The following is a 14,996-nucleotide window of genomic DNA, read 5'->3' on the forward strand; positions in this document are numbered from 1 at the left end:
CCTATACGCTAAGGGCTTTTATACTTGGTTCAGTGAGGGAAGGCAACTCTGCTGGGGTCTAGGGTATGGTAGTCCAGATATGTAGGTCTTTGAAATTGACTACCATGTTAGAATCAGGGATACACAATCTACAGAAGTAAATGGAAAGTATGTCCATATTTCTTGAAAAGACTTCTCTTAGCAGGACTTATGGCAGTGGCCTAATTTAAGTCAGATTAGAATTACACTTTCTGGTGAGAATCCACACTGTGAATTACAGAAAGGTTCAGATGCTTTGGATTTGGGCATGCAGGTTTTGAAATGAACTTCCAGTTTTACATATATACACACACATAGACATTAACATAATATTAAAGCTTTCTCACCCTGATAACTAAAATGAAAAGCATTATGGACTAGTGGTCAGGAGGTATAAGTCCCAGTTGTATTTTTACTAGTTTCTGTAGCTTTGGGCAAGCAACAAACTTTCTGAGTCTTGTTTCTTCACCTAAAAACTAGGTTATTCAATTAAACGTTTCCGTTACTTGAGGCACTAATGTGAAATGTTTCTTGGATTCCTCTCATCTTTATGGATGTGAATAAATTTCAAGGTGTCATTTAGTCAGTAAAGTTTATCTCACCTGGATTATATCCAAATTGCTGTTGCTGGTTTCAACTTCAATCAGAGCCTTACATTCCTGCACAGGGTTTTGTCTCTGTTTCCTCTTCATTTCCCAGGAAGAGGCCTATAGCAAGGTATTAACAAAACACATACAAGGATTAGTAGCAATCAATGGTACACATTAAACCACCTTCGCTCTTTCCTTCTTCAGCCTCTAGTAACTGCTGACTTCTGTAGGATAAACAGAGGAAACTCATTTTTTGATCTTTGCCTTCAAGAAGTATGACTTAGATATGCACATGTGAAGGCTAAATAATAGAAAACAACAATATAATATTATAATGCAAGTTAAGTATGAAATGTGTGGTGTAGATTATGGTGCTCAACGGTGAATCAAAGGGCTTGTAGTATTTTGCAAAGAATCTGCATGAATTACTGTCTATATACTGAATATATAATGTCTCATATGGATATATACATTGTTCTTAAAACTTATGTAGATGTCGCTGGGGGAAATAAGATATATATTCATTTCAAAATATTTATGATGGTTTTCTTTTATTATTTTTTTAATAAATTTATTTATTTTATTTATTTATTTTTGACCGCGTTGGGTCTTCGTTGCTGTGTGCAGGCTTTCTCTAGTTGCGGTGAGCAGGGGCTACTCGTCATTGCAGTGTGCGGGCTTCTCATTGCAGTGGCTTCTCTTGTTGCAGAGCACAGGCTCTAGGCCTGTGCCTGGGCTTCAGTAGTTGTGGCACACAGGCTCATTAGTTGTGCGCACGGGCTTAGTTGCTCCACGGCATGTGGGATCTTCCTGGACCAGGGCTTGAACCCGTGTCCCCTGCATTGGCAGGCAGATTCTTAACAACTGTGCCAGGAGGGAAGTCCCTATTATATTGTGCTTAATCAGTAGATACTGAATATGCCTAGTATCATGTGAGATGTCTCCAGTCATTTAAAAAAATTTTTTTTGACAGTTTCAATGTACATTTTATAAAATATCGGCTATATTCCCAGTATTGTACAATATATCCTTGTAGCTTATTTTATACATAGTGGTTTGTACCTCTTAATTCCCTACACCTATATTGCCCCCCTTTCCCTTTCCCCACTGATAACCACTAGCTTGTTCTCTATATCTGTGAGTCTGCTTCTTTTTTGTTATATTCACTAGTTTGTTGTATTGTTTGATTCCACATATAAGTGATATCATACAGTATTTGTCTTTCTTTGTCTGCCTTATTTCACTTAGCATAATGCCCTCAAAGTCCATCCATGTTGCTGCAAATGGTAAAATTTCGTTCTTTTTTATGGCAGAGTAGCATTCCATTGTATATATATGAACCACCTCCTCTTTAGCCATTCATATGTTGATGGACACTTAGGTTGCTTCCATATCTTGGCGATTGTAAATAACACTGCTATGAACATTGGGGTGCTTGTATCTTTTCAAATTAGTGTTTTTGTTTTTTTCGAATATATATCCAGGAGTAGAACTGCTGGGTCATGGGGTAGTTCTATTTCTAGTTTTTTGAGAAACCTCCATACTGTTTTCCACAGTGAATGCACCAATTTACATTCCCACCAACAGTGTACAAGCATTCCCTTTTCTCACCAACATTTGTTATTTGTGTTTTTTTTTATGACAGCCGTTCTGACAGGTGTAAGGTGATATCTCATTATGGTTTTGATTTGCATTTCCCTAATGATTAGTGATATTGAGCATCTTTTCATGTACCTGCTGGCTTTCTGTATGTCAACTGTGGAGAAATGTATACAGTAGTTAGATCTTCTGCCCATTTTTTGACCGGGTTGTTTGTTTTTTTGATATTGAGCTGTATAAGCTGTTTTTATATTTTGGAGATTAATCCCTTGTTGGTTGCATCATTTGCAAATATTTTCTCCCATTCTGTAGGTTGTCCTTTCATTTTGTTTACTGTTTCCTTTGCTGTGCAAAAGCTTTTAAGTTTAATTAGGTTCCATTTATTTATTTTTGCTTTTGTTTCCATTACTATAGGGGACAGATCCAAAAAAATATTGCTGTGATTTATGTCAAAGAGTGTTCTGCCTATGTTTTCCTCTAGGATTTTTATAGTATCCGGTCTTACATTTAGGTCTTTAATCATTTTGAGTTTATTTTATTATCAATTACAAGGAAAAAACTGCAAAAAACAGAAACACGTGGAGGCTAAACAATATGCTACTAAACAGCTAGTGGATCACTGAAGAAATCAAAGAGGAAATCAAAAAATACCTAGAGATAAATGAAAACAAAAACACAATGATCCAAAACCTATGGGACACAGAAAAAGCAGCTCTAGGAGGGAAGTTTATAGCAATACAAGCTTACCTTGGGAAACAAGAGAAATCTCAAATAACCTGACTTTCCACCTAAGGGAACTAGAGAAAGAAGAACAAATCAACCCAAGTTTAATAGAAGAAAAGAAATCATAAAGATCAGAGCAGAAATAAATGAAATAGAGACTGAAAAAAAAAAAATAGAGAAGATAAATGAAACTAAAAGCTGGTTCTTTGAAAATATAAACAAAATTGATAAACCTTTAGCCAGACTCATCAAGAAAAAAAGGGAGAGGGCCCAAATCAAAAAAATCCGAAATGAAAAAGGAGAAATTAAATGGACACCACAGAAATACAAAGGATTATAAGAGACTACTACGAACAACTATATACCATTAAAATGAACAACCTAGAAAAAATGGACAAATTCTTAGAAAGGTACAATCTCCCAAGACTGAACCAGGAAGAAATAGAAAATATGAACAGACCAATTACCAGTACTGAAATTGAATCAGTAATTTAAAAAAATCCCAGCAAACAAAAGTCCAGGAACAGATGGCTTCACAGGTGAATTCTATCGAACATTTAAAGAAGAGTTAACACCTATCTTTCGAAACTATTCCAAAAAATTACAGAGGAAGGAACACTTCCAAACTCATTCTATGAGGTCAGCATCACCCTGACACCAAAACCAAAGATGTCACAAAACAAGAAAGTTACAGTTCCATATCGCTGATGAACATAGATGCAAAAATCCTCAACAAAATACTAGCAAACTGAATCCAACAATAAATTAAAGGGATCATACACCATGATCAACTGGGGTTTATCCCAGGGATGCAAGAATTTTCAATATCTGCAAATCAATCAACGTGATACACCCCACATTAACAAATTGAAAACTAAAAACCATATGATCATCTCAATAGATGCAGGAAAAGCTTTGGATAAAATTCAACATCCATTTATGATTAAAAAAACTCTCCAGAAAGTGGACATAGAGGGAACATACGTCAACATAATAAAGGCCATATATGACAGACCCACAGGTAACATCCTACTCAATGGTGAAAACCTGAAAGCATTTCCTCTTAGATCAGGAACAAGACAAGGGTGCCCACTCTCACCATTTTTATTCAACATAGTTTTGGAAGTCCTAGCCACAGCAATCAGAGAAGAAAAAGAAATAAAAGGAATCCAAATTGGAAAGGAAGAAGTAAAACTCACTGTTTGCAGATGGCATGATACTATATATAGAAAATCCTAAAGACACCACCAGAAAACGACTAGAGCTCATCAACAAATTTGGTAAAGTTGCAGGATACAAAATTAATATATAGTAATCTGCTGCATTTCTATACACTAACAATGAAATATCAAAAAGAGAAATTAAGGAAACAATCCAACTTACTGTCACATCAAAAAGAATAAAATACCTAGGAATAAACATACCTAAGGAGGCAAAAGGCCTGTACTCTGGAAACTATTAGACACTGATGAAAGAAATTGAAGATGACACAAACAAATGGAAATCTATATCATGTTCATGGATTGGAAGAATCAATACTGTTAAAATGACCATACTACCCAAGGCAATCTACAGATTCAATGCATTCCCTATCAAATTACCAATGGCATTTTCACAGAACTGGAACAAAAAATGTTTTAATTTGTATGGAAACACAAAAGACCCCAAATAGCCAAAACAATCTTGAGAAAGAACAAAGAGGCTAGAGGAATCATGCTCCCTGACTCCAGACTGTACTACAAAGCTACAGTAATCAAAACAGTATGGTACTGGCACAAAAACAGACACATAGATCAATGCAACAGGATAGAAAGCCCAGAAATAAACCCACGCATTTATGGTCAATTACCGACAAAGGAAGCAAGAATATACAATAGAGAAAAGACAGTCTCTTCAATGAGTGGTGCTGGGAAATCTGGACAGCTACTTGTAAAGGAATTAAATTAGAACACTCTCTAAAAACATATACAAAAATAAACTCAAATGGATTAAAGACCTAAATGCAGTCACTTTTTGATATTGAAAAGTGTTTCTTCACACTTGAAAAGGTGAGAAACCACTGGAATGAAAAATTTATGATACAGGGAAAGGTCTCCTTTGATTGGAATGGCTAGAGGTAGACTCAACTTCTTGAGGGCAAAAACTGTCTTATTTATCTCTGAGTCCACAGCACCCAGCCCAGAGTAAATGCTTAATAAATGTTTGTTGAGTGAAATGAATTAATCAAGGAAACTGAGGGAAAATTCAAAGGAATTAAAAGTTGCAGATGTAGGAAACAAATATATTATTTTTATTGGGAGCCCCATCTTCAGGAAATGGTGGTGGGGGTGGGAGGTTAGGATAAAAAAAGTGGAATCTTCTGAGAAATTCAAGTATGTGATAAAACAATTCTCTAGGAAGACCAATTAATTACCTGTATTAAGAGAGCTGAATTGTGGTATATATAAGGTAAAACACTGGCTAATTCCAGAGCCATTTTTATCAAGCTTTTGGAACACATGATAAGATTTAGTTGGAGTGTTTAGCCTGTCTTCCTAATTCCATCTACTTAGGCTAATATCAAAATTAATCACACTTCCTGTACTTCCTCTGTCTGGAAGTGGTAATGCCTATTGTTGTGTTAACTGGATAGGAGATTAGAATGTACTGCAAATAATCCTCAAGTAATCAAAAGCCTTTTGAATTGCAGTTTAAACCTGACTAAATTCATTTTTCAAGTGCTTATCAAAAATTTCACAGTCTCCTGATCTATCCACCTCACTTCCAGATTTCCTTAGTATAGATTATCTTCTGAGGTAAACTTATCTTCCCAAGAGTTGACATACAACATGTCTTCATTTCTTTACCTTCCACTTGCTAATCAATCCATTCTAATCTGGTTTCTATTCTCTCTAGTCCAACAACAATAACATTCTTCCTGTGATCATCCCTATTACCACTAAGTCATTAAGTCAATGGACTTTTTAGGCCTTTGCCTGGTTGAGTTAGCCTCTCAACAGAATTCAGCTTCTCTGACCATCTACACCCAATATCTCACCAAACAGGTCAGTGCTCCCTCCTCAAGGCAAACACACAAGGAACAAAGTATCCACTCCTCTTCACTCCACATGATCACCCTCACCCACACCGTTATTTCCCCACAGGGCCACTGCAATAGCCTTTTAACTGCTCTGCCCACATTCACTCTGCTCTCTACTAATCCATCTTTCATACTCAACCAAAGCAATCTTTTCTAAAGGAAAATATGATCACACCACTTCCCTGCTTAAAACCCTTCAGTGGTTTCCCATTGCTTTCAGGATAAATACAAAACCACTTATCAAAGCCTATAGGCCTGCATGATTCTGATCACTCCCCGCCCATCTCACACCACAGCCCCCTTTTCCCTCTCTGCCCCACTATAGCTTAGTTGTCTTCTTAAGTTACTTTGTATTCCACGTTCCCTCATTAGCAAATGATGTTTGTATTGATTGGAAATGCTCTTCCTCTCCTCTTACCCACTTAGCTGGAATTCAATCCTAAAAGTTATATGTCATCGCTTTTTCAAGGAAGACTTCTCTGTCCTCCCAGAGTCAAATCTCCTATTACAAGGACTCATGCTATTATGTCATAAAAATTACCACAGTAGCAGTTCACATTTGTCTGTATAATCATTGGATTGTCTGTCTCCATCACTAGACTCTAAGTTCAGTGGGGGCTTGGGACCATATGTGATTTTGCTCATAGTTGAATCCCCTGTAGCTGGCTGGCATACTGAATGGCACATGATAGATGATTTTATAGATATACATATATATATTCACATATACATATGTGAATCTCCATATTTAAAGTCTAAAATGTGTTATTCTAACACCTGGGCTCACTTCAACTTTGCAATCACTTGTACATTGTTTTTGGAGCATGCAATCCACCCATAAAATAAGCCTACAAATCCCAAATCTTGAAATTCCACAGTTAATGAATGGAAATCAGGGGTTAAAGGAGATATAACTATAAAGTAATAGCAACTACTTTTTATACTATAAGCATGAAGTTTTTTCGAAATAGCAAATGTTGAGTATCTGCTGAACAGATGAATTTTTACATTCAACTATGATACATAATTCAAAGTAAAATTCTGAAGATTGTAGACAGATTCAGCTTAGCTTCTTCTATAGTCTCAAGAAAAGACTTAGGGCCAAAGTTTCAAAATTATAGGGAACTGGATTTCAAATATTTTAAGAGAATGAGCTACCCAAAAATGAAATGAGAAAGGCTGCCTTAGGAGGTAATGAGTCTCCATCACTAAAGATTTTCAAGAATCCATACCATTTTCCAAAGATATTACAAAGATATCTCACAAATGTATGAGATATTTCTGTAATGTAACTATTATTCAGAATAATTCCTTCTGAAAGAACCATGCCTGAAATCTTGTCTCCCACCATGCTTAACACAGTATCTTACACAGGGCTCAGTGGATATTTGCTAATCAAATTAGTTTCTTGCTTTCAGAACCTATGGTAACTCATTTGAATATTTTCCATGTGCCCCATATTCACCCTTTAAGGGTGAATTTAATTTTTGGAAACAGTAAAAAGACATTAGAAGTCAAATTTGATTACGAAGGCAGATAAACTAGGCAATAAATTTTGGCTTATAAAAGATTTTTTAAAATGTAGTGAGATTAATATCTGTAGTCATTTAATACTGAATCTGGCACAGGGTAAATGCCCACTCAGTTGTAAGTGTTGTTACTGTTATATACTGAATCTGAGGGCAGATTCTCAAAGAGGAATTAAATAAGCGTAACCTTGTAAGAATAAAGTGTAATGATTCCTTTTAAAAGAAACAAACTCACTTAGATACGTGGAAATTCTAGGGTGGTACATTCATTAAAATCAAGCTCAGCACTTAGTTATATTATCAACCTCACATCTCATTTTTCCAGAACTCTGACTACAGGGATAACTACTTATGTAAAATTTGGCTAAGCATTTTTGCTATAAAGCATTGAATGCAAAATCCTCAAGATTACAGGTTTATCCTATATGAATATTTCTCTCTTAAATAGAGATTAAAATCTTTATCCCACAGAGGTGTCCTTTAGGAGTCCTTCAGTGCTGATATTAGCAACCTGACTTTTGCTCCAAAAGAGAGAATATAGAAAAAAAAAAAAAAAATAGAAATTGGGACCTTGTCCAGGAAACTCAGATTACAATGTGTATGCTATAATTAGAGTGCTTTAAAAATGTGAAAATGAAGCAAAACCTTTACAGAATGCTATTTCTGGAAAAGTGAATTACTATACATTTTGTGAATAAGAAAAGGAAAAAAAAAACACCTGGGATCTCTCAGCTAGTTTGACATTTTCCAGCAGGGCGGCTGGATGTCTCCACTGTTGAGGTTTCACTTTCTTCTGCATAGGCTTCTTCGTAATTTTAGTCTCTGAAACATACTCTAAATCGGAATCCGCCTCTCCTGTGTTACTTTTCCAGCCTCTATGGTTGACCGAAAGCTCAAAGGATGAAAGAGACTCATGCTTCAAGTCATCACCAGAAGGCCTGATTCTCTGAATTTTCGTATTTCCCTTAAATAACAAAGAACATGCTTTTAATTTTTGGTAGCTGGCTTATTTATAATTAATTACCATTTCCCTTATAATCTTATGACATTAGATGATATTTATTTCTAATAAAAATTTTAAAAATCAGAAGCTTAGAATTTTGGGAAATGTATGTTGCAAATACGTTGGCAAATGTATACAGCTGCAATGGCTCATTCAGAATTTGATTTAGCAGAGCTGGGCTGAGTCAAGAAACTTTGATTTTAAGGATGCAAAAGACCCCAAATTGAGAATACACTGTGCTTCCTGACTTCCTCCCCAGCAAAGACTTTCTTGCTTTTGGATCCCTGGTGCATATAGGTCAGTAATCTATTCATCTCAAGTTTGGCTGGGGTTTATCAATCCCACCATTTGCCTGTTAAGAAATGTGAAGAAACAAAATTATAAAGAGTTTTCCATAATTTTTTGTGTGTGATTGGTATAACTCTAAAAGTTCGAAAAATTTTTAATTTTAGATAATAACAGGCATTTGAGGAATATAATATGACATTTAGCAGAAACCAGAAACAATGTAGGAATTACATACACAACATATTTCTAGGCAAATATATATCCACAGACAAACACACACTCTCTCTGATTTTAAATGTATAATTTTATATAATACACAAATATATATTTTTCTATGAAATATATCTTGAAATATATTGGAAAGAATATATTGGAAAGATACAATTATAAATACATTAAAATATTTAAAATGGTCAATGTCTCCAGGCAGTAAAACAATGGGTGACTTAAATTTTCTTATTTATATTTTATTTTCTGAGTTTTTCCTAATAAACATGTATTACTCTAATAAGAAAAAAATGATGACAGTGAAAAAATATGTAACAGTGCTTCACTTTCTGAACCTATTAAACCATGATGACATTTGGCCCTTGATAAGTCTTATCCTTCATATGGGAAATGTTACAAATGGCTCAATCCCACTTTAATTACTCACCTTAGGTGCTGAAGTTTGGCAGGTGGTAGTGAACTCAGTGATCCTACTTGTTGGTATAAACTGAGGCTATTATGGAAAATATCATTAGACAAATGTAAGTAAAAATAACTTTCAATTGACATATTAAAATAATTCAATATTCTTCATTTCTTAAAGAAGTGCCAAGATCACATACTCTCACCAGTCATTATTAAGGAGTCCCTTTCAGTTTAGACATAGAGCAATGATGTCTGACTGGTAGCGACTGGACAGTACAAGACAATCCAATGAAGTATTATAGATCAAATGTCTTATAAGCAATACAAGGGGCCATTGTATTAACCACTGTCTCCACAGCCCTCATCTCCCCTCTCTGGAGACCCTTTGTCTCCACTTGTAGGTCCCAGCATCTGGAATAAATCTTGACCTTCAGCAACAGCTCTGTATAGTTCAGAGCTCTGGGCTTGAGCTTCAAGGGACTTTTGAGGATAGACTGGCCTTAACTGTGTCCCTAATAACTGAGATGCTGCCTTACCCTCAGCAACCAACTCCTGCCTTGTACTCAGAGGCATAAGTAGAGAGAGAAAGCATTTGTTTTTCCTGAAAAAGAAGCACCTTCTAAGCTAATATTTTGATGTGATAATTGTTATACTAAAATGATGAGACGGTAATGAAATATTCAAAGAGAAGATAAAGAGTAATGTGGGCCCTGCACCCCAGACCCAGGGTCACTCCCCTTGGAATGAGACCCCAGTTAGGGGATCTGCTTGCACCTCCTTTTTGGTGCACCCACTTTCTTTCACTGTGCCACAGACGCCATCATCGTATCCAGGTCAGTGTCCAGACTCTCTAAGACAGAAAATTTACCTTGCTCTTGTTAAGTACCCTAACATCCAAACTGGAGTCCTGACTCCAGTTTGGGTTGGATGTTAAGGGTTGGAGCTGCTGAAAATTTTTCCAATGTGAATGGCCTGCATAGATGTTGAAATAGGGCCTTTTCCTCTGTCCTGAGATCCAAATGCCCCTTGGTGGCATCTTATAAGTTGTAGGTACCTTTAAGGCAACCCTTCCAAACCTGAATTATTTCACCTGTGTACCTGTACCCACCCCCAACCTGTACTTCCTTGTGCAGTCCCTCTTTTGACTAGTAACATCAACAAACACCCAGACATTCAAGCTAGGCTGCCCTGGGCTAATAATCACTCTCAGTCCACAGGTTTGCACTAGCCTCAAGTCACCTCCCTGTTTAAATAACTTTATCGTCTTTTGCTTGAACTATTTTCTATAACCTCCTCATTTTCTTGCTTCCAGTTCAGAGACTTCTCTAGACCTGTGCCACAACCCCTTTCTACACAATATTATTCACTTCATTAAAATAAGGAAGACAAGAGAGAAGAAGAGGGGGAAAGAGAAGGGGAGGTGGAATTCTCAAACTTGGATGCATTTGCTTAGAATCACCTGGTAAGACTTTAAAAAAAAACTATTGATGCCAAGTCCTTACACCCTGACATTCTAATTCAATTATGTAGGGATGGGGCCTGGCATCGGTAGTTTTTAAAGCTCTCTGAGTGATTCTCATATGCAGTCAGGACTGAGACCACTAGCTTAGAAGACAGAGTCTCATTTCTGTAGCACCTGCCACATGGTGTGGCACACAGACCACATTCAATTCAAGTTTATTAAATAAAGCCAAACAGCACCTAGCATGACATACAAGCGGCTTTCAAACGGTTGCAACTAACTTTCTAAATTCTTCTTCTGAACGATTCTTCCCTCCATCTGACACCACTTGTTGCCCTCATACACTAAATGCTCAGTCACATTTACTATTCCTCAGGTTCACTTTCATGTCCCCGTGCCTTTGTATCACCCATTTCCTTTGCCTGGAATGACCTTTCTGATATTCTCCAGTTGTCGAATTTCACTCATCCTTCAAGTCTCAGTTCAAGTATTACCCACTCCGAATTCCTCCTCCTATTCCCCAAGGGAAAATTAATTGCTTTATCTTCTATACTCCTCTGACATTATTTTTTTAGATGTTTATATAGATATCTCTCACTATATATACAGATTCACATGGAAAAACATATATTTTTAAAAGTGTATTTTTAAGTCTCCTTATTACTCCATTCTCTATTTGTCCAGTTCATATTCCACTAACAAGTAACCACTGCTACTTATTTCTTGTTTATTTTTCCAGAGATCTGCTTATACGTCATCTATAATACAAGCATATATAAATAAGGTTTCCCCACTTTTCTGAGGTGGGCAAAAATGGTAGTATATTATACACACAGTCTGCATCTTTCTTTTTTACTTAAGGATATATCCTACAGATCTTTCTCTATTAGTACTTAAAAAGCGTCTTCATTCCCTTTTTACAGCTGCATTGTATTCTTTCCCCACCTCCAGTTAGTTTTGAGATATAATTGTCATACATCATTAAGTTTAAGGTAATGGTTTGGCTTACATATATTGTGAAATGATTACCACAATAAGTTTAGTTACCATCCATCATCTCATATAGATACAATAAAAAAAGAAAAAAGTTCTTCCTTGTAATGAGAACTCCTAGGATCTACTCTCTTAATAACTTTCATATATATCATACAGTGTTTGCTATAGTTAACTATGTCCAAAGGTTTCCTTGAGCTCCCTCCCTCTGACCCCTCCCTACACCTCTTCCTACCCCCATCCCATCCATGGACAACCACTGATCTGCTTTCTCTCAGCATAGATCACCTGCATTTTCTAGACTTTTATCTTAAGTGGAATCATAAATCTTTTTCGTCTGGTTTCTTTCACTAGGAAGAATTATTTTGAAATTAATCCATATTGCTTTGTGGATCAATAGTTCATTCCTTTTTATTGCTGAGTAGTATTCCACTGAATGGACATACCACAATTTGTCCTTTCACCTATTGATAGTCACTTGGGTGACTTCCGTGTTTGGCTATTACAAACAAAACTACTATGAATCAAGACAGTATGGTACTGGCACAAAAACAGAAATATAGATCAATGGAACAGGATAGAAAGCCCAGAGATAAACCCATGCACATATGGTCACCTTATCTTTGATAAAGGAGGCAAGAATATACAGTGGAGAAAAGACAGCCTCTTCAATAAGTGGCGCTGGGAAAACTGGACAGCTACATGTAAAAGAATGAAATTAGAACACTCCCTAACACCATACGCAAAAATAAACTCAAAATGGATTAAAGACCTAAATGTAAGGCCAGACACCATCAAACTCTTAGAGGAAAACATAGGCAGAACACTCTATGACATATATCTCAGCAAGATCCTTTTTGACCCACCTCCTAGAGAAATGGAAATAAAAACAAAAATAAACAAATGGGACCTAATGAAACTTCAAAGCTTTTGCACAGCAAAGGAAACCATAAACAAGACGAAAAGACAACCCTCAGAATGGGAGAAAACATTTGCAAATGAAGCAACCGACAAAGGATTAATCTCCAAAACATACAAGCAACACATGCAGCTCAACATCAAAAAAACAAACAACCCAATCCAAAAATGGACAGAAGACCTAAATAGACATTTCTCCAAAGAAGATATACAGATTACCAACAAACATATGAAAGAATGCTCAACATCATTAATCATTAGAGAAATGCAAATCAAAACTACAATGAGATATCTTCTCACACCAGTCAGAATGGCCATCATCAAAAAATCTACAAACAGTAAATGCTGGATAGGCTGTGGAGAAAAGGGAACACTCTTGCACTGTTGGTGGGAATGTAAATCGATACAGCCACTATGGAGAACAGTATGGAGGTTCCTTAAAAACTAAAAATAGAACTACCATACGACCCAGCAATCCCACTACTGGGCATATACCCTGAGAAAACCATAATTCAAAAAGAGTCATGTACCAAAATGTTCATTGCAGCTCTATTTACAATAGCCAGGACATGGAAGCAACCTAAGTGTCCATCAACAGATGAATGGATAAAGAAGATGTGGCACATATATACAATGGAATATTACTCAGCCATAAAAAGGAATGAAACTGAGTTATTTGTAGTGAGGTGGATGGACCTAGAGACTGTCATACAGAGTGAAGTAAGTCAGAAAGAGAAAAACAAATACCATATGCTAACACATATATATGGAATCTGAAAAAGAAAATGGTCAGAAGAACCTAGGGGCAAGACGGGAATAAAGATGCAGACCTACTAGAGAATGGACTTGAGGGTACGGGGAGGGGGAAGGGTAAGCTGGGACAAAGTGAGAGAGTAGCATTGACATATATACACTGCCAAATGTCAAATAGATAGCTAGTGGGAAGCAGCCGCATAGCACAGGGAGATCAGCTCGGTGCTTTGTGACCACCTAGAGGGGTGGGATAGGGAGGGTGGGATAGGGAGGGTGGGAGGGAGGGAGATGCAAGAGGGAAGAGATATGGGGACATATGTATATGTATAACTGATTCACTTTGTTATAAAGCAGAAACTTACACACCATTGTAAAGCAATTATACTCTAATAAGATGTTAAAAAATAAAAATTCAAAAAAAACTAAAAAAAAAAACTACTATGAGCATACAAGTATAAGTTTTTGTGTAGACGTATGCTTACATTCATGTGTTTATTTGCTGTCTGTATATCTCCCTTAGTGAAATGTCTGTTCAAATGTTCTTCCCACTTTTTTAAAGCAGAAGGAATTTACTACAGCGATTGGTAACAGAAGAGATGGAAGAGGCTAAGAAGACTACCAGGGGATGGAAGGTACCCTAGATGTTAGCAAAAGCAGGAAGCTCTTAGAGCCCTCAGGTTGGAGGGACAATAGGAAGAACTGATAGTACCAGTTCTATAGGTCAGAAGCCCAAGTACAGTGTGGCTTAGGTGGATCCTCTGTTTAGAGTCTCACAACTGCCTGTTTTTTAAATGTGTTGTGTGTCTTATTATTGAGTTTTTAAAGTTCTTTATACATTCTAGATATCAGTCCAGATCAGATAGAGTTTTGTAAATGTTTTCTCCCAGTCTGTGGCTTGATTTTTTGATTTCTTGTGTCATTTGAAGAGCAAAGTTTTAAAATTTTGATGGAGTCAAATTTGTTAAATTTTCTTTTATAGCTCATGCTTTTTGTATCATATTTAAGAAATCTTTGCCAAACCCTAAGCCACTAAAATTTTTTCCTACGCATTCTTCTAGAAGGTTTATAGTTTTAGCTTTTACATTTGGCCTATGCTGCATTTCACATAATTTTTATTTGCTTTGAGGTAAGAGTCAAGGTTCATTATTTTGAGGTATATATGACTATCCAAGTGTTTCGGTATCATTTGTTGAAAAGATTATTTCTTTCTCCCAATGAAATGTATTGGTCCCTTTGTTGAAAAACAATTGACCACAAATGTATGAGTCTATTTCTGTACTCTTTATTATGTCCCATGGCTCTATTTGTCTCTTTTAACACTAATACCAAATTGTCTTGATTACCATAGGTTTATAATGCCTTGAAATTAGATGGTGTCAACCCCACCAACTTTGTTCTTTTTCAAAGT

At 36.3% G+C, this 14,996-nt stretch overlaps 1 protein-coding gene across 1 annotated transcript in view; it reads right to left on the minus strand.

The window, feature by feature from the left end:
* The window catches only part of MORC1 (MORC family CW-type zinc finger 1), a 213,858-nt gene that overhangs the window by 50,032 nt on the left and 148,830 nt on the right, over nucleotides 1-14,996 (minus strand). Inside the window, 4 exon segments of the mRNA XM_061192725.1 lie at nucleotides 621-725; nucleotides 8,008-8,059; nucleotides 8,255-8,502; nucleotides 9,485-9,550. Of these exon segments, the coding sequence (XP_061048708.1) occupies nucleotides 621-725; nucleotides 8,008-8,059; nucleotides 8,255-8,502; nucleotides 9,485-9,550 (471 nt within the window).

Source organism: Eubalaena glacialis, chromosome 6 (assembly GCF_028564815.1).
Source record: "Eubalaena glacialis isolate mEubGla1 chromosome 6, mEubGla1.1.hap2.+ XY, whole genome shotgun sequence".
In the NCBI taxonomy this organism is placed as follows: Eukaryota; Metazoa; Chordata; class Mammalia; order Artiodactyla; family Balaenidae; genus Eubalaena; species Eubalaena glacialis.